The sequence below is a fragment of the Triturus cristatus genome, chromosome 6, assembly GCF_964204655.1.
Source record: "Triturus cristatus chromosome 6, aTriCri1.1, whole genome shotgun sequence".
Classification (NCBI taxonomy): Eukaryota; Metazoa; Chordata; class Amphibia; order Caudata; family Salamandridae; genus Triturus; species Triturus cristatus.
In genome coordinates this window covers 1,936,926,034-1,936,943,900 of record NC_140589.1, presented here as the reverse complement: position 1 = coordinate 1,936,943,900, position 17,867 = coordinate 1,936,926,034, and the positions used below count along the sequence as shown (strand labels likewise).

At 46.8% G+C, this 17,867-nt stretch overlaps 1 protein-coding gene across 3 annotated transcripts in view; it reads right to left on the bottom strand.

Moving 5' to 3' along the window:
* LOC146822534 (N-acetylneuraminylgalactosylglucosyl-glucoside beta-1,4-N- acetylgalactosaminyltransferase 2-like) overlaps window positions 1-17,867 on the bottom strand; it is an 865,225-nt gene that overhangs the window by 84,070 nt on the left and 763,288 nt on the right. For all 3 annotated transcript variants that reach the window (XM_085613655.1, XM_085613654.1, XM_085613656.1), the window contains exon 7: window positions 8,025-8,111. In XM_085613655.1, coding sequence (XP_085469781.1) covers window positions 8,025-8,111 — 87 coding nt within the window. The remainder of the gene's footprint in view (window positions 1-8,024; window positions 8,112-17,867) is intronic.

The window sequence follows — 17,867 nt, the reverse complement described above, 5'->3', positions numbered from 1 at the left end:
TTCAGACGTTACAGTACTGCCTTTAATGGGACTTATTGGCAGTTTTTCTGTTTTTTCCGAGGTACAAGGAAACCCTTGTAAATATTGTGTTGTGTGTTTTGAAGAAGTTTTTAACCCCTTGCATGCCCGCCCCTTTCCCCGCCCAGTGCCGCGCTTTGTATTAGCGGGCGGAGTTCATGACGAGCTGGACTCGTCATGGGCACAGCGCCACCGCAGCCCATGACGAGTCCAGCTCGTCATGGGCACTGAAGGGGTTAAACTGGAACGCCTACCTTGCATCTCATTTTCGGTAAGTCACGCTAACAGAACTGCTGCTATGAAAAAATCATATTAACACATAAAAAATGCTGCTAACTGGACTTTTCAGCAACTTGTAAATACGGCGATAAAGGAAAAGCCGCTGTATTGTCAAAAAATTGACGCTACGGTGGGGTTAAATCCTTGTAAATATGCCACTAGTGAACCTTTGTGCGAGGGTGTAAGTCCGTTCTGTACCGACAGCTCGGTCAATCTGCCTTTTATTTTTATTTCTTTGCTTTGATGGTGAAGACCCTGTTAGCCCCCCTAATCTTGTCCCAGCTGCTCTATATCTCAACACTGTGGGGCATATTTACAAAAGAAGTAGCAGAGCACGTCGTTAGTCTTCTTGGCTTAACGCTGCGCTCCCCCACTTCTGAAACGCATCGCTGCACCGTATTTACAACAATACTGGGCAGCCCTTTGTTTCCCCCTGCGCTGGCGCTAAATTTAGCTGCCTAGCACCAACGCAGGCACCCTTGCACCAGAGTGCAGCGTGTCTGCGTTGAGTTGAAAGATTGTTTCTGTGCAGGAAGGTGTCCCCTCCTGCACATAAATAATCTGAAATGACGTTTTGTAACTTCTACGCGTGCTGCTTTGTGCAGCACACATAGGAGCTGCAAATCGTCATTTTAAAAAAATGATTGTTTTTGTGCAGGAAGGGACACCTTCCTGCGCATAAACAATCATGCATGGCGTTTTAATGGTTATATGTGTGCTGCACAACACAGCACACATAAAAACTGCTAAAACGAGGAGAAATAAAGCATTTCTCCTTTTTGTTTCCTGTTAAGACCAGGTTTTACCTGCTCCTAATTTTAGCGCTGCCTCATATTTATGTAACACTTGTGAATATGGGGCAGGGTCAAAATAATGGGTGTTGCGGTGGAATGCCCACCAGAACATCCATTGCCCACCCCTTTCACGCTAAGTGTAGAGTGAAAGGGGGCCTTATTTACAAGGCAGCGTTATGCCACGTTAAGTGGCTTAACACTGCCTTGTAAATAAGGCAAAGCCTGTATCGTCACAGGAACGTCACTAGAAGTGACGTTCCGTGGCGATACGGGCCTGTAAATATGCCCGTCTGTCCTTGCGCTTGACAATCTCAGAAATGTTCCTTGTTAATTTCCAGAGTAACCACACTTTCTGTTTTATAGTCAAAAAGCAGCATTAGTGAGTCCTTCATGAACCATCAACACGGGGTGGTGGGGATCTGAGAACCCTGTAGAGCTGTCCAAAGCTCACAGTAATCCAGAATCCCACGAGCCACGATAAAGAAGGCTCTCACCCAATCTTGAAAGGGAAAGGTTGAGGCGTCTCTTGTTCAGTTCAGAAAGGCCTCAGTGTTCAAGGGAAAGGTTTTACCACTGGTCCAAGAATCTGTATCCCAAATGTGAGGAACTTCCTGGGCAAGCAGCGGAGGCTCAAACGTGCCGTAGCAAAAGACACACAATTGATGGACGGAATACAGAACGGATCAAAACATTCACCCCCAGTCAAGAGATCTGGGTCAAATCCATCATTCTTTTGCTCACCATGCCACCCCAGTTTAGACCTGGCCATATGCAAATAGGTCTGGACCCTGTGCATCGTGGAAACAGTCTAGCCCGAACTGCCAAGCCAGGTCCTCCTTGGACAGGAAACAAGCATCCTAGGACCAGTTTTGGGGTTTCACTCCTCATCAGCCAGGAAAGCTCGATTCCATTGGCACTGGAGCCAGCACAAAAGGACTACTGGTGAAAATCAAAGTACATGCCCACCGTGTTTGCTGCAGGGTACCAAAGATCCAGAGATTGCATCTCAACATGTTCTGGTCAAGGCCAGCTGGAGCCTTGCTGAGAGCAAACTTACCCCAAAGAGTGGTACTCTCTGGTCAGAGCTTCCATAACCCATATCTGGTGCTTCAAACCAGGTGTGAACAGCTTCACCATGTTTGGAGCTTCACAAAGTTGGGGAAGAAGGAAGGCCTGTGACAGCAGATATTGTTCTTCCACACAAACCCACAAACACATCATGGCCAGCTAAACGGAAGGATCACTTTCTCTCGAGGTTCAGCAACGTTGGTGAAGCAAGGTTCACAGATGCTATGCCTCCTTCCACACAATGCTTCAAAGCCTCATGCTCAGCGGCAGTGTCCGGTGATTCATGCAGGAGTAGGTGTCCCTAGGCCCAGTTGCTGAACTCCCACACACATCCCAGATGCATCATGGTGAATCAGGAAGAGCCTCACTATATCTGGAAGTTCATGCCTGTGGAGACGGGGAGACCACTTCCAGATATAGTGAGGCTCTTCCTGATTCACCATGATGCATCTGGGATGTGTGTGGGAGTTCAGCAACTGTGCCAAGGGACTCCTACTCCTGCATGAATCACTACACTCACAACTCAACACCTCGCGCCTGCTGGAGATCCGCAAGGTTGATGAAGATCACCTGGGAGAACCTTGCCTTGCTTCCACCTGCAACAATCTGAAGCACCACAGCTGTGTGGAGAGAAGGCTCACTCTATCTAGACACTCCTGCAGGATGAGGACTTCTGTAACAGAGGACAAGTCTCCATACATAACCCTGATGCGTCAAGGTCAGGTGAACATGAGTCTCTTTTGATCTACAGGCTTTTAAAGGCAGAGAAGTGCTCTTCCACACACAACCAGACCTAGACCACGCTCACTATTTGCAAGATTGAATTGAATTGATGAATTGAATTGAAAAGGCATTTCTAAAGCGCATGGCTACCGGAAGGCATCCCAGGGCTAGTGCGAACCCTTAAGCAGGAAAAAGATTAAGGAAATAAAAAGGTCTTTAAGAGCTTACGGAAGGTGAGATAATTCTATTCACAGCGGATCGACAAAGGCAAGTTGTTCCACAGTTTAGCAGCATTGTACACAAAGCGGCGTCCTCCGCTTCGTGCTTTCATTATCATTGGAACTGTTGCTAGCTGCTTATTGTCAGATCTAAGTGACCCGGAAGGACGGTAGGACTGAATGAGGGATCTGATGATGGGTGGACCTTTATCAGAAAGGGCTTTGTGAGTAATGCACAATGCCTTGAAATAAACAGCCAGTGAAGCGCGGAGAGCGAGGGTTTAGCTGACGTACGCTTAGAAGAGTTGGTGAGTAAACGTGCTACACAATTTTGCACAACCTGAAACTTTTTAATAGTAGAGAGAGGAACTCCTAGATAGAGAGCGTTAGCATAGTCCAGGCGAGACAGGATGAGTGCCTGGACCAGCGCTCTTCTTACAATCAGTGGGAGCAGGGGGAGGATCTTTCTGAGCATTCTTAGTATTCCATAGCAGCAGGCTGCTACCTTGCCTGCCTGCTTTTTGAAGTCCAGGTTATGATCCACCCACAATCCAAGACTCTTAATTTCGGCTTTGGGAGAGGGCGGAGGGCCGAGACAGTTGGGCCAAGAAGGGGCTATTGTTCGAGAAGTATAATTTCCCAAAAGCATTAATTCCGTCTTTTCTCCGTTGAGTTTCAAATAAGAATTGTCCATCCATCCGGAGACTTTTTGCCTTCATAGAGCCAGATTTGGGGCTGAGTTATCCTCTTGACTAAGTGATACCACTAACTGGGTATCATCCGCATACGTGACAATCTGGATGCCGAAAGGTATTACTATTTCCGCCAAGGAGCTCATGTACACGTTAAAAAGAGTGGGGCTCAGGGACGAGCCCTGAGGAACCCCACATCTAAGAGGCATTGGCTTTGAGATAAAATTTTCTTCAGAGACTACAAAGGAGTGTAGCCATTTCAGTGCGGATTCGGTGATTTCAGCCTTCCTAAGCCTTTGAATTAGTAGCTGGTGGTTAACCGTGTCAAAGACTGCGCTGAGATCGAGCAGAATAAGTGCAGCGCAGCCCCCGCTGTCCAGAATTTTCCTTAAATTTTCCACCACTACCACAAGTGCGGTCTAAGTACTCTGTTGGGCTCTAAATCCTGTTTGAGTTGGGTGAAAGCAATTGTTATTTTCCAGAAATGTTGAAATAGTGGTGTTTACATGCTTCTCCGCCAATTTCCCTATTCCTGGGAGCAACGAAATAGGGCGATAGTTGGCTAATATCTCTGGGTCATGGTGTTTTTTTTTTTAAAGAGCTCTGACCATAGCCTGTTTCCAGAGGGGAGGTACTATTCCCTTTTCTAGAGAAGCGTTAATTACTTCTAAAATCACTGGCGCTACAGTCTCAGAGACTCGATTTAAAATACATGGGGGGGCAACATCGGAAGGTGCTCCAGATTTCAGTTGGTTCAAGATCCCCTGAAGAGACGTGAGATTTAAAGGGGGAATTGATTCCAACAGATAAGTGGCGGAGCATATGGGGGGTACTATCTGTGGATCAGAAGCTGCGGGGAAAGATTTATGAATAGATTGTATTTTATCATTAAAAAAAATTGCAATTAAATTGCACCGTAGAGGAATGTCAGTAATAACAATAGGGGGGGGGGGGAAGTGGAGTAAAAAGCACTTTAGCAATTTTAAAAATTTCACGTGGGCGATTTGCTGCTGAAGTCATTCTCAAAGTAGGCAGATTTAGCCAATTTTATTTCAACCTTATAAGTCCTTATTCCGGTTCTATATTTCATTTTATTATCAACTGTAGGATCTTTCCTCCAGCTTTTCTCTAGCTTCTTGGTAGCCTGCCGGAGAGCTCGTAGTTTGGGCGTATACCATAAATTATGGTGGGCTCCTATTTTGTTACACGTGCATTTCTTGGGCAAAATCGTATCAAGTGATGATTTTAGCCATTCATTAAATTCATCATTCGCAGTTACTGGGTTAGAGTCTACAGTAGGGACCGTATCTTCCAAAACAATAGTCCATAAATCAGACGACAATTTTGCCCAGGGGCGTACGAGCCTGATGCTTTTCTCAACCAGTGGGAGAGCCTCTTGTACTGTCCAGATAAAAGGAATAAGGTAATGATCGCACCATGGAAGAGGGGTGGGATCATTCACCAAGAGGCTGGGGGCGTTAGAAAAGATGGGGTCGAGAGTATGGCTTATTGATTAATTGTCTGAGTTCAAGCATTTCAAGGCCATCAGTAACTTCCACCACAGATGAGAGTAAAACCTCATCAAAATGTAAATTAAAATCCCAAGAAGAGTAAAGTTGGGGAGGGGGCTAGCCAGACCGGCAACAGTATCAGGGAGTGATTTACAAAACCTGGCTGAAGGGCGATAAACTGAAATGCCAGAGAACGTACTGACGTGAGATATGCTTATCGTAAAAAAAGGCTTTCGCAATCTTGTAAGGGGTTCCATGTAGTACGACAACTAAATTTGTCTTTATAGATGATGGCTAATCCACCTTCTCTCCCTGTTCCCCTGTCGAGCCTCTGTATGGCATATCCAGGGGACAGGGCTTGAACGATGGCGGGCCCCCATCTACGTTCAACCATGTCTCCGTCAAGAAAAGGATGTCAGGACTTTCTTCTTCTAACAATAGGTACATTTCCTCCGCGTGCTTAGCCAATGAACAACAATTAAGAAGCAGCATCGTGACGGTGTTTATGCCAGGGGGGCCAGCATAGGCTTTGAATACAGGACATAGTTTAAACTGGCAGAGGTGGCATTCTTTAGTAAGGCCATCAGGGGGCATAGAGTGTAAGCACTTACTAGTGAAAGCTGTTCTGAAGCTCTTAAGTTCATTGCTGGAATAATTAAAAATGTTCCTAGCTGCACCAACAAGGGTTGTGGCCCCTGGTCCCGAGCGGGCGCTGATGGGCGCAGATGGGCTTGCCAAAGGCGCGCCTTTGGCGGGCCAGCGGCGCGCCCGCTGCACGGTCGCGTCATCGGGGCCTATGAAGCTGAAATAAACGTGACCTGCGCAGACGAGGCAGCGTCAAAACTAGAGCGCTGACCCCCTAATAAAGTGATCCCAGGTCAAAAGAGAACTGTGCAAAGTCGCAATTAAAGTCTTTTTCAAACAGTAAAAAAAAAACCTGAAGCATTGAACACAGCTCTGAACACAATCCCCGTCACAAGATGTGGGAGGCCTGCAACCACAGAGGGCGTGATGCCGCAAACAGTGCTCAGAGTGACATCATTGTGGTCAGAGCTAGAACCCGCTCACTACATGCACTATGTGGAAGACCTGCGTCCACAGGGGGTGTGCTGTTGTAAACATTACCCAGAGTGACATCATCATGGTCAGATCTAGAATAAGCTCACTATGGGCCTCATGTAGGTAACATACTATTTACCGATTCATAAATACCGAATTTTACCGATTCGGTATTTATGAATCTGTAAATAGTATGTAGGTAAATAATCGGTCATTATTACCAATTCGGTAAATATCGGTATTACTGATTCGGTATTTACCGAATCGGTAATAATGCATCCCTTCCCATTCATTCCTATGGGCCTGGAGGCCCATAGGAATGAATGCGAAGCCAGTTACTATTACCGATTCGGTAAATACCGAATCGGTAATAGGGGAGGCATTATCATGGGTGGCAGGGTGTCACATTGACACCCTGTTGCACCCCTGATTCGTGCATGTGTGCACATGTGGCGCACATACATGCCCTAAGGGCATGTATGTCTGCCACATGGCACTTTAAAAATAGTACAAAAATGCTTTTTTAAAGGTATTCGTCATTTACCATCAACTTGTAGTTGGTGGTAAATAATGAATCCAGACACCAATAATGCACTCACTTGAGTGCCCCCTACATAGCATTTCTGGATTCGGTAATTTACCGAAACGGTATTTTAACGATTTCTTAAAATTCTGATTCGGTAAATACCGAATCCAGAAATCAGCCACCTACATCTCAAGTGCCTCAATACCGGTCGGTAACGGGATATTTACCGAATTTCGGCCGTTACCGACCGGTATTGAGGTACATACATGAGGCCCTACATATGAGATGTGGACGATCTGCGTCCACAGTGGGTGTGCTGTTGTCAACAGTACCCAGAGTGACATCATCGCGGTCAGATCTAGCTCTTCATCGTGGCCCATCATGAACAGTGATTATAAAAGGCCATGATTAAGGGCTCTGGAGTTGAGGCTAAAGGCAGTGTGCGGTTCTCACACTGCCTAGCAGTGTGTAAAAACAAATTAGCGGCATTTCTCCTATTATTTTACTCTGGAACGCTCCCTTTGAGATGCAAGGGGAAGCGTAGAGTAAAAGGGTGCTAACATGCGAATTTGCGTGTTAGCACCCTGTTGCTGATGGGGCGCTAGTTTCATCTCTGCTTTTTTAGCTTTTAAAGCCAAAAAAGCAGAGATAAAGCACCTGTTGATATGCCCCAAAGAGCGCTGAGAGATAATTATCGCCGGCCCTTGCTGATATGCCCCTTTGTCTCTAGAGCTCCCTTTTAGATTTTCCTACTTCAAATTCTCTTCTCAACTTTTATCCCAAAACACACTTTATCTCTGACATGACTCGCCCTTCTCCACCTAGATTCTCTCTCCTCATTATTAACACTTTCTCGTTGCATTTATACCTTACTGGCTTTTACTTATTAAAATGCATTCTGTGTTTCAAAACCGATGCTTTAAATGCTTCGACACCACCCCTTGTGAGCCTAGACTCCGCCCACAATCAACAAAATAAAGGGAATCCGATGCATTTAGAGCAGCGCTGCATTGAACTAAGGGAACGCGCTCCTGCAGGGATGCACTAAGTGCGTGGGGTTTGTGCAAACACATCAGTCGAAAGCAACTTCATAAATCTATTGTATGTCACTCGTTCGTTGACAGCAGAATATTTACCTGCTCCAGGGTCGTGTAACCAGGGCAGCCTGGGCTGGCGGATCAGCACTGGAAAGCGAGCGATATAGGGTCCCATCGTCAGCGTTACTGCAAAGGAAGCAGAGGCTGTATGTCAATATGTCATGCAACATGTCACCTAGAAGAGATTTCACTCACTGCGCCTCACTTAGGAGATTTCACTCATGTCACTATCTGCTGCTATGCCTCACTTAGAAGAGATTGCACCCACGTCACTATCTCCTGCAACGCCTCACATAGAAGAGATGTCACTCAAGTCAGTGTCTCCTGCAATGCCTCACTTAGAAGAGATGTCACTCATGCCACTATCTCCTGCAACGCCTAACTTGGAACAGATTTCACTCAAGTCAGTGTCTCCTGCAATGCCTCACTTAGAAGAGATGTCACTCATGCCACTATCTCCTTCAACACCTCACTTAGAAAAGATTTCACTCACATCAATGTCTCCTGCAACGCCTCACTTGGAAGAGACGTCCCTCACGCCACTATCTCCTGCAACGTCTCACTTGGAACAGATTTCACTCAAGTCAGTGTCTCCTGCAATGCCTCACTTAGAAGAGATGTCAGTCATGCCACTATCTCCTTCAACGCCTCACTTAGAACAGATTTCACTCACATCAATGTATCCTGCAACGCCTCACTTGGAAGAGACGTCCCTCACGCCACTATCTCCTGCAACGCCTCACTTAGAACAGATTTCACTCATGTCAATAAGTCCTGCATTACTTTACTTAGAACAGATTTTGCTCACGTCATTATCTCCTGTATTGACTCACTCAGAACAGATCTCACGTCAATAAGTCCAACATAGACTCACACAGAGCAGATTTCACTTGTGACAATAATTTATGTGGTGCCTCCTTTCGAGCAGATATAAGGTATGCCAAAGTCTCCTGTGAAACGTCTCAGCATAGAGTTCACATACTTCATTTATATAGTGCTTACTATCCCTGTCGAGGCATTGAAGCACTTCACAGCGAGTAGCATGCTACTTCTGAACGCAAGGTTAGGGGTAGTCAGCAGTAGATCCATGTTTTGCTTCTTGTTCTTTGTATAGTAAAGTGTTAAGCTCATGCTCCACAGATCCCATGCATTGTCTCCCGACTGATGGTAGAGGTAGATTAGAGAGAGGCAAATTAATTCAAATAAGATGTGAGTCATTAGTAGTAAATATAGTGATTGGAGCAGAATTGGTTTTCTTTAACATAGATATCCCCATGTACACACACATGTGCATTCATAATCATACAAGATTAACATACTCAGACATACATATAGATGTGATGCAAGGGAGTAGCCAGAAAATTAAACACCCCCCTATCAACAAGGTAACGTGTGATTATCACTGGGTTTCCAGCGATAATCTCACGTTAGCCTGTTAGCGTGAGGATTTTTATCGCTATTGAGATAAGCGTTGCTAATAGCACGCTATCTCAGCGATAAAAATCCACGCTAGCCGGCGATAATTATCCTAGCGCTAAGTGCGCTTATCGATCATTATCGCCGGTTGTTGCTGATATGCCCCTAAGTATGTTGAGTAGCACATCCCAAAATCCATAAATTACCGCATACGGGTAATCTGATTGGATGGGAACAGGGTGTATGTATGTACCTCACTCCCACAGGAGCTAACAAACCGAAACAATTCGGGGCTTATTTACAAGCCCATTGCGCTGCCGCTACGTCACTTTTCCCCAATTGAATAAGCCTCGAATTTGTTTGTACTTAAAACGGAGCAAATTCATTTCATTACCCGTTTGGTGCGTGAGTATCATGAACACAGAAGACAGAATTTTGTACAAACCAGGCCAACACAGATATCAAACTAATTTCAAATAATTTTTGTCGTGTGTCTGTGCAGGCAGGGGTCTTGTCACCTGGGGGTCGCTTGTCGGGGTTTCCTGCCATTGTCTTTTGATCCTTTCAGGGCCGGGTCGGGAGGAGTCCCAGACACCCAGCAGGCGTGGAGCCAGCCCTCAGGCAGGCCGGAGGGCCGATCGAAACCCATCGTCCCAGGGGAGTTCAGAGGTGCGATAGAAACTGCTCCTCCCTCTCTCATCCCCTGGAAGCGTGATGTCCTCCAGCCGGAGTGGCGCCTCTAGGCCCGGGTCGCGCTGGGGCCGGGCGGCCATCTTGGTGCATGAAGTGGGCACGCGGGCCCGGGGTGGCCGAAAGGAGAGAGGCCATGGACGAGGATGTCCGGGTCGGGTGCGTGTGTTCTGGTGGGAAGGATCGGCTAGGCCGTGTGCTTGGGGCTGCAGGTACCAGGTTAGGTGGTGCGGGGACAAGTAGAGCCACGCTACGAGGCCGGGTCCAACATTAGGCATGACTCCAGCATGTCTGCTTTGGCTTGTTACCAGGTGCAGGTAGTTCCGGAAGGCCTGAGGATAAGGAGGGGGTGCTTGGATGGTTTTTGGCTTGGGAAATCCTGAGAGTATTTTTAGACGTTTTATCCTGGGGCCTTCTCAGGTGCAGGTTCTGCAAGAGTTGCAGTAATTGTTGTCTTTTGTATTACTGACGTGTGCACCCTATCACGTCAGTGCAGCTGGGCTTGGTCTTCTGTGCTGTTGGAGTCAAGCCACGCCCAATGAAGCCTTGTCATTGGTCACTTTACCTGTGTTCGTTCTGCATTCATTCAAGCTTGGGTTTTTCCTATCACGTGGTTTCCGTTCCATTTCTCTATAGGTTTATGGTCCCCATGTTGTTCTTAGGGTTGCATTAGGGTTCCAGGTCTTCCAGGTTCCGCGTGTTCCTGGTTCTGAAGGTAGCTGTGGGTAGGTTGTGCTTAGCTGACGTCATTTGTGACGTCTGTGCTGGAAGGCAACCAAGCCATTACTTGTAAGGATTGTTCTCGGGTAGGACATCTTTGGTTGGTCGAGCAGATGTTCATATAACCAAGACTTTCTGGGTTGAACATCTGGTAAACAGGTCTGATGCTGTCTATAGAAAGATGTGTGGACTGTTCCATGTCAGGGGGTGGCCTGGGGGGGGAGGGGGGTGCAGGAAAAGGCTGGGCCAGGGGAGCCTGATAAGGAGGCCTCGCAGCCTTGCTTCATGTGACTGCTGTCCTTAAACAGAGCGGCCTCCTCGCCTGCCACCTCCTGTGGGTTGGTGGCCTGGGGGCAGGGGCAGGCAGGCCGCTGACCGGTTTTGTCAGCCAGGCTTCAGTTATGCAGAGTGGGCGAGGCTGGGACTTGTTTGAAGGTCAGAGATGCCGTTCTTGTTTTTGCTCCCCGAGCCAGCATTAGTAATAAGCAGTTTGTCTGGATTTTCATTCGAGGTGGGGTGGTGTGAACCTGCAGGGAGTGGGCGCTGTCCTTGGAGGCCTCGGGCGGAGATGTATTGTGGGTGTGTCAGTCCCTCCTACAGAGTGTCACTCACTGCAGACACCTCTGTTGCCAGGGCCTGTTGTGATGATGAGTGCTCCGTGGATGACGTGTATCCCACAGACAGACCTCTCTTATGCTAAAGTGCCCTTTAATGTCCCACTGAGACCCCCACAAAGCATCCTTCCGATGCAAAGCGTTCGCATCAGGACCGCACACAGCAGGTCCCGCCCACAATGCACTGCTCTCTTGGAAACTCCTGCCGATATGGGGGTGCAGAAGGCAAGCTGCTTCTCGGAGAAATACTTTGGGAAAGACAAAGAATCCGTCAGTAAATAGATCCGCGTTTGGAGCAGTTTATTGGTGAACGGTGAGAGGAGTTGGCCTAACGGCTAGAGCGGTCGACCTCCAATCTGGGGAACCGGTTCGAGTCTCGGCGATGACGCGGAACATCCTGTGATTCTGGGCAAATCACTGAATCTCCCCTTCCGTAACAGAAATGAATGCGTCCTCGTGTAACACAACTGGTGCAATGTGCAGCGCTCTGATACCTTTGGGTCAAGTTCATGCAGACCTGGCTCCGGTGCCAGCCTGCTCTGCCCCCTGCTGCTATCGACAGCGTTGGCCCTAGGCCTAGATGGTGCAATTGGACTAAAGTCTTTAGGGTTGATTTAGATCTCGGCGGACGGGTTACTCCCTCACAACAGTGACGGATATCCCATCCGCCGAAATATCAATCCCATAGGATATAATGGGATTGATATTTTGGCGGACGGGATATCCGTCAGGGTTCTGATGGAGTAACCTGTCCGCCGAGGTCTGTCACAGGCCCGTAGACATTTGTGGAGGGGCTTTGGACATCAAGAATGAAAAGTAGCTGGTTTGTCTCCTCATCAGGGGAGCAACTAGACTCAAACATGGGGGGGGGGGGGGAGGGGAGGGGGGCTAACACATGGATTAGCGGAGACGGAGACATCGTAAGAACCGAATCAAAATTACTTGTGGGGGGCTCTTTTTGCTTTTTCCATGGAGTCATTCTTTGAGACTACATGTAGCAAATAGTACATTTTCAAGCACACAGGGTCAGAAAAACGTTTCTTGGCGCTACATGATTTGGGGGATCTCAAGGAATGTCAGCACAGTGAATGACAAATGTTCTATTTTAAGACACATTAGGCCGGTACACCTGGTGCGATGTGAAACCCCAGATTCTATTTTGCATCACAATCTCCTGCAGATTGTACACTCCAACCTCCCTGGGCCAGTTGTGTCAACCTAACTATTCTTAAAAAAAATATTTCACACAATATTTTACCATCCTCCCGCCGAAGGAAGGTTTTGAAAATTGGAAGCTGATAATCCAGTTTCAGCACATTTATTCAATCGCTGCTCCGTTCATGGTTCGTTGACCTGCACACAATCCTTTTATGTCATTTTCTGAAGATGATGTTAGTGTGGTAAACAGCTCTGTAGCTGTTAGGGGGAAGCGGCCACATGTCCAGGCTCTACAGCAGAAGGAATGCTGAATATCTATTATTTGGTACTTTGTGACAACTACCACCAAATTTGTTTTAATTTGAAATGCTTGGGTAGTCATTTAGCAAGAAACACAACCCCTGTTTGAAGAGATTTGCTCTAATAAAATCCATTAAGGATAGAAACTGAGCACACAGGCTTGATTATAGATGATGCCCCCACATCCCAGATGGGCGTCCATCCAGGATCACCATGGGTCAGAGAGGGCGGCCTAGTTTTGTATTTGGCTCTCATCGCACTGCACTCAGTACCCCTTGCCTGAGTGAAAGGATCAGAAAAAAACAGAGCTTTAAAAGTCTGTTTTTTTTTTACATTCCAGTCCCTCTGCCTGCCCCCTGGCAGCAGATAAGTAGCTGTTGTGGAGCTAAGCATGGGTGAAGGGATCAACCTTTCATGCCACTACAGGGATTGCTGGCAGTTTATTGAATAAATGCCACGGCAGCTCAGGGCTGATATTCAAACCTGCAACGCACCCCTGCACACAGATGGGAGCAGGTTATTAAATAGCAAAAACATTCGTGAAAATAATTTGCAACAGTGCTCGAAGGATGAGAATGTATTTACTGATAACAATGTTTGCAGATTTCGATTGAATTATTGTGTGAAGCGAATATCGTATGAAATAAGACTTCTTGGGGTGGATGCTTGGTAGCAGTATGAGGAAGTAATCCCAGCAAGAACTTTGGCTGCAGGAGTCTGTCATCTAATAAGAATGATGGGGCTAAATTAAAACAGTTGCATAACATTTTGGAGTCATCATACTGTGAGAACAAGACTGGAATGCAGACAAACTTGTCTCTGCTTTGTTGTGGCAGGGAGGAAATTAGGCATAATCGCCAGGCCCGGCACACGTAATCCCGACCTCATTTGAGGTAACATATTGGCTCATCTGAGCAGGAAGCAATTACCGCAGAGACCGAAAATCCCTTCTCAAAGTATTATCCATTTTAGGCACTGCCCTTCCTGCTGACATAGCCTCCTGCCCTATAAACTGTTGCAGAAGACACGACAACCATGCAGTCTCTGTCCTCAAATAAATCATCTCCCCCTTCCATAGTCCCTCCTGCTGTCTCCTCAGCTAAATGTAACTATTGCAGCGAGGATCATGAGACGTCTGACTTGAGGACCTATGTAGAAGGTGGGCAGCTCCTGCTTCCAAGGGGCTCTTCTTGGCCTGCCCTAGTATCTACTGGTCAAGAGAGGTCTGCCTCGAGGCCCTATGTAGAAGGTGGGCAGCTCCTGCTTCCAAGGGGCTCTTCTTGGCCTGCCCTAGTATCTCCTGGTCAAGAGAGGTCCGCCTCGAGGCCCTATGTAGAAGGTGGGCAGCTCCTGCTTCCAAGGGGCTCTTCTTGGCCTGCCCTCCCAAAATACTTGGTCAGATGTTCCTCTTTTAAATCAAGTCAAGTCAAGTCAAAAAAACTTTATTTCGGACAAAATGTCCTAAAAAGTGCATACACATAGATAAAAACAATAGAGTTATACATGCAGTTTTAAATCACTTTTCATTACCAACAGGGGAATCTAAACAAAGCTTCACTCATGCACACCGACTAGAACTCTGGCCTCTAAACTGGCATCCCAGCCCTCATTCATTTCCTTCAGGAAGCGACACACTGATGGAACTTCCTTCTCTGTCCACAAAAGTTTTTTAAAACTGACTCCCTGCAAAGATAAGAAACATCGCAAACCACCTCAGATACAGGGATGCAGTGAAGACCTGGCTATTACGTAAACAGTGACTCCCCTACTGCAAAGCAGTCCCAAATTCTAACAACCTCACAAAGGTGAGTCCATCACCTATGTACTGGTGGTAGGTGTTTGCATCCCTCACTCCTCTTGGCTCCATCCAAGCGTAAGTGTACCGAGCAATATTGCATGCATATTTCTTTTCCCAAAAACTCATTGAAAATTATGCCCATTAGGACGGAACAATTCTGTACTGTGAACTACATAATTCTACTTAGTCCCTGATTACAACTGCCTTGGAGGAGGGTGTGATATCTATGGCACATGTTAAGTTAGATACTAAGAGGGGGTCTCAATTTATCCGGTGCGACAAATAGCATCAATTGTGAGTATTGTCTGAAAATGGGACGCAAGATACAGATGTTAGTATTCTCTGCACCACAACCTGCACGCTCTGTTATTTACACGGCACTTATCCCAGAGCAAAGCTTTTCCCAGGTGCAGGGAACGCTGTTGAAATTTACCTGGGAAAAATGTTGTGGTTGTGAGGCTTGCGATGTGGATATGTGCTGTACCAGGACCTACCGTACATTTCGAAATGAACTAGGCCAAAGATAATCGGTGGCTTTAACCACTTGACTTCATATAACAGAAAGTTTTAAGCATGGTACAAAGGTGCGCACTACAAACTACAACACGTACAAAATATATCTCAAATGTTTCTGAGAGGCATCATTGTCCTTTTAAAGCTGTTCCTCGCTCTGAAAGACGAACCATCACTCCATGGCACACCACATAATAAAGATGTCTGCAGGCGCGGTGATTAAAAAACAACATACCTGACGCCCTTCTGTCCTTTTGAGACTTTTATTTATAGGGGTCTAGAACACAACACATACTAAACTTAGCATTGCTTCACGTTAAATATATACACTTGTGTTCTACATTACACAGGCTCCAGGATATTTGATAGTTTTGCATGAGTGGGTTAGCTATTTTATCAATCTGAGAAGGATGAAAAAGTAAGCTGCCTTCATTGGACTTTACATTCAAATCCATATCCGTCGGGCTTTAGAGTTGGTTGGGGACTGAAGGTTCAAGCCGGGCTCGAGACAGATGCCTGGCTCTGGCTCACCGTGAGGTCCTCTTAGACCCTTAAGACACAAGGAGCCAAGTTTGCTTGAGGCTTTTCACTGCCACTCACACTCTAACCTCATGCAGCAAGAATTAAAAACAAAGCATTGACCTGTGATGTAAAACAGGGGACAGTAAAAGTCATCTGGTGTCTGAAATTCAGAATGAGTAACCAGAGTTCAATCCCAGCTTCCTGGCTTCACTAAATGGTGTGATCCTCGGCAATAGTTAATTTCACCTTATGTCCTTCTGCTATTGCACCTGGCAGCACCTTGAAGAGGTGTGGCTCACTGGTTAGAGGCGGCAGACCCGTAAGCAGAGAATCGGCCAGGGACCAGGGTTCAATCCCAGCTTCCTGGCTTCACTAAATGGTGTGATCCTCGGCAATAGTTAATTTCACCTTATGTCCTTCTGCTATTGCACCTGGCAGCACCTTGAAGAGGTGTGGCTCACTGGTTAGAGGCGGCAGACCCGTAAGCAGAGAATCGGCCAGGGACCAGGGTTCAATCCCAGCTTCCTGGCTTCACTAAATGGTGTGATCCTCGGCAATAGTTAATTTCACCTTATGTCCTTCTGCTATTGCACATGGCAGCACCTTGAAATATGTGAGCACTGTACATAACCGTCTTGCATTCGATGTAATAGTCTATAATGCTCCTACATGTACAATAAACATCTAGGCCTCATTTAGGGTGCACATGACAACTCTCTTGCCTCTTAGTGGCTTTTTATGGGGTTTTGGCACAGGGCAGTGCAACAAGGCACCTTGCTGTGCTGCCCTATGCCAGAGTGAAAGGGCAGGGATGCGCCATACTTTTGCAATATGGTGCATTCGTGTCCTTTCACCCAGCGCTGGTGCCGTTTCTGCAGCCTGGCGCCAAAGTAGGCACCCTTACACCACGGTGCAAGGGTGCCTCCACTGCATGCAGGATTGTTTTTGTGCAGGAAGGGGCAACTTCCTGCACAAAAACAATGCTAATAGGGGTTTTCCTGTCTCTATGCGTACTGCAGAATGCAGCACACACACAAAGAGAAAACAATGAGGAGAAATGAATATATTTCTCCTCGTTACACTTCATCTTGTGAAGTCTACGGATTTGGCGCTTCCCCAGGTGTACATGACTTTGTAAATCTGAGGCCGCATCATATTTCATTGGTGTTGCGTGGTAAAAATCCACTGCAATGCCCATAGAACGCCTCCGGGGCGCAGAGTAAGGCAATGCAGCGATTAGCGCCGCATCGCCTTAGTCATGATTTATGAGGCCTCTCAAAGCCAAGCAAGGTGGCTTTGCATGGCATCTAAGTCGAAATAACAGCTATTCATCCGAAGTATGTATGGCAGGGTGTCTGAGTGCATTACATCACAAACATATTATATAGAGACAATGACTCATAAATGTGAAAGTCAATGTATAGGGAATGTTACTTAAGACACTGAGGGCTACAAGGTGTAAGAGTCAGATGTCATCCAAAATAGTACGTCGTGGCATAGCGTTGTCGTGGCCACAGGAGTGGTTTTCCCGGGCGCAATATTTTTAGAGTTGCAAAATTTTAAAAGAAAAAAACATTTGTGGTGAAAGGAACTCGAGTCGCGCCAGTGGTGGTGTTGTCTGCAAGTGCAGGTTGTGTTGTGCTGCCCCCCTTTCCCTGCAGAATGGCTGCACTGAGCTGTGCCCTCATGCATCTCTCATGGTCTCAGGGCGGGTGGTATTTCCTTCTGCTGTTTCTTAGTGGCATGAGAGCAGCACTGCACACTGGCACAACAGTGGAACGTCTCTTGTGGTACCATGGCGCCATACAAGGAATCTGTTTCTGCATTTTGGCAGGCAGAAGGAGCATTTCAAGCCCGAGTTCCGCGCTTGCTGCCTGACGTCATGTGTCGGTTTGGGATGGTGGGTTGAGTCACCCGGGGGTGTGGCATCCATTCATCCAGTCATTCTTTCATCCATTATTCAGTCTTTCCCCATTCATGTTGTCCTTCCATCTGTGTGCCCATCCATATCCAAACCTATTCAACCATTTCCAAACCCATCCACCATCTATGCTTCCATCCATCATTTCACTCATCTATCCCTCTATCCACCCTTTCAGTCATTCATCCATCATCCATCCATCTTTTCACCCATCCATCCATTCACTCATA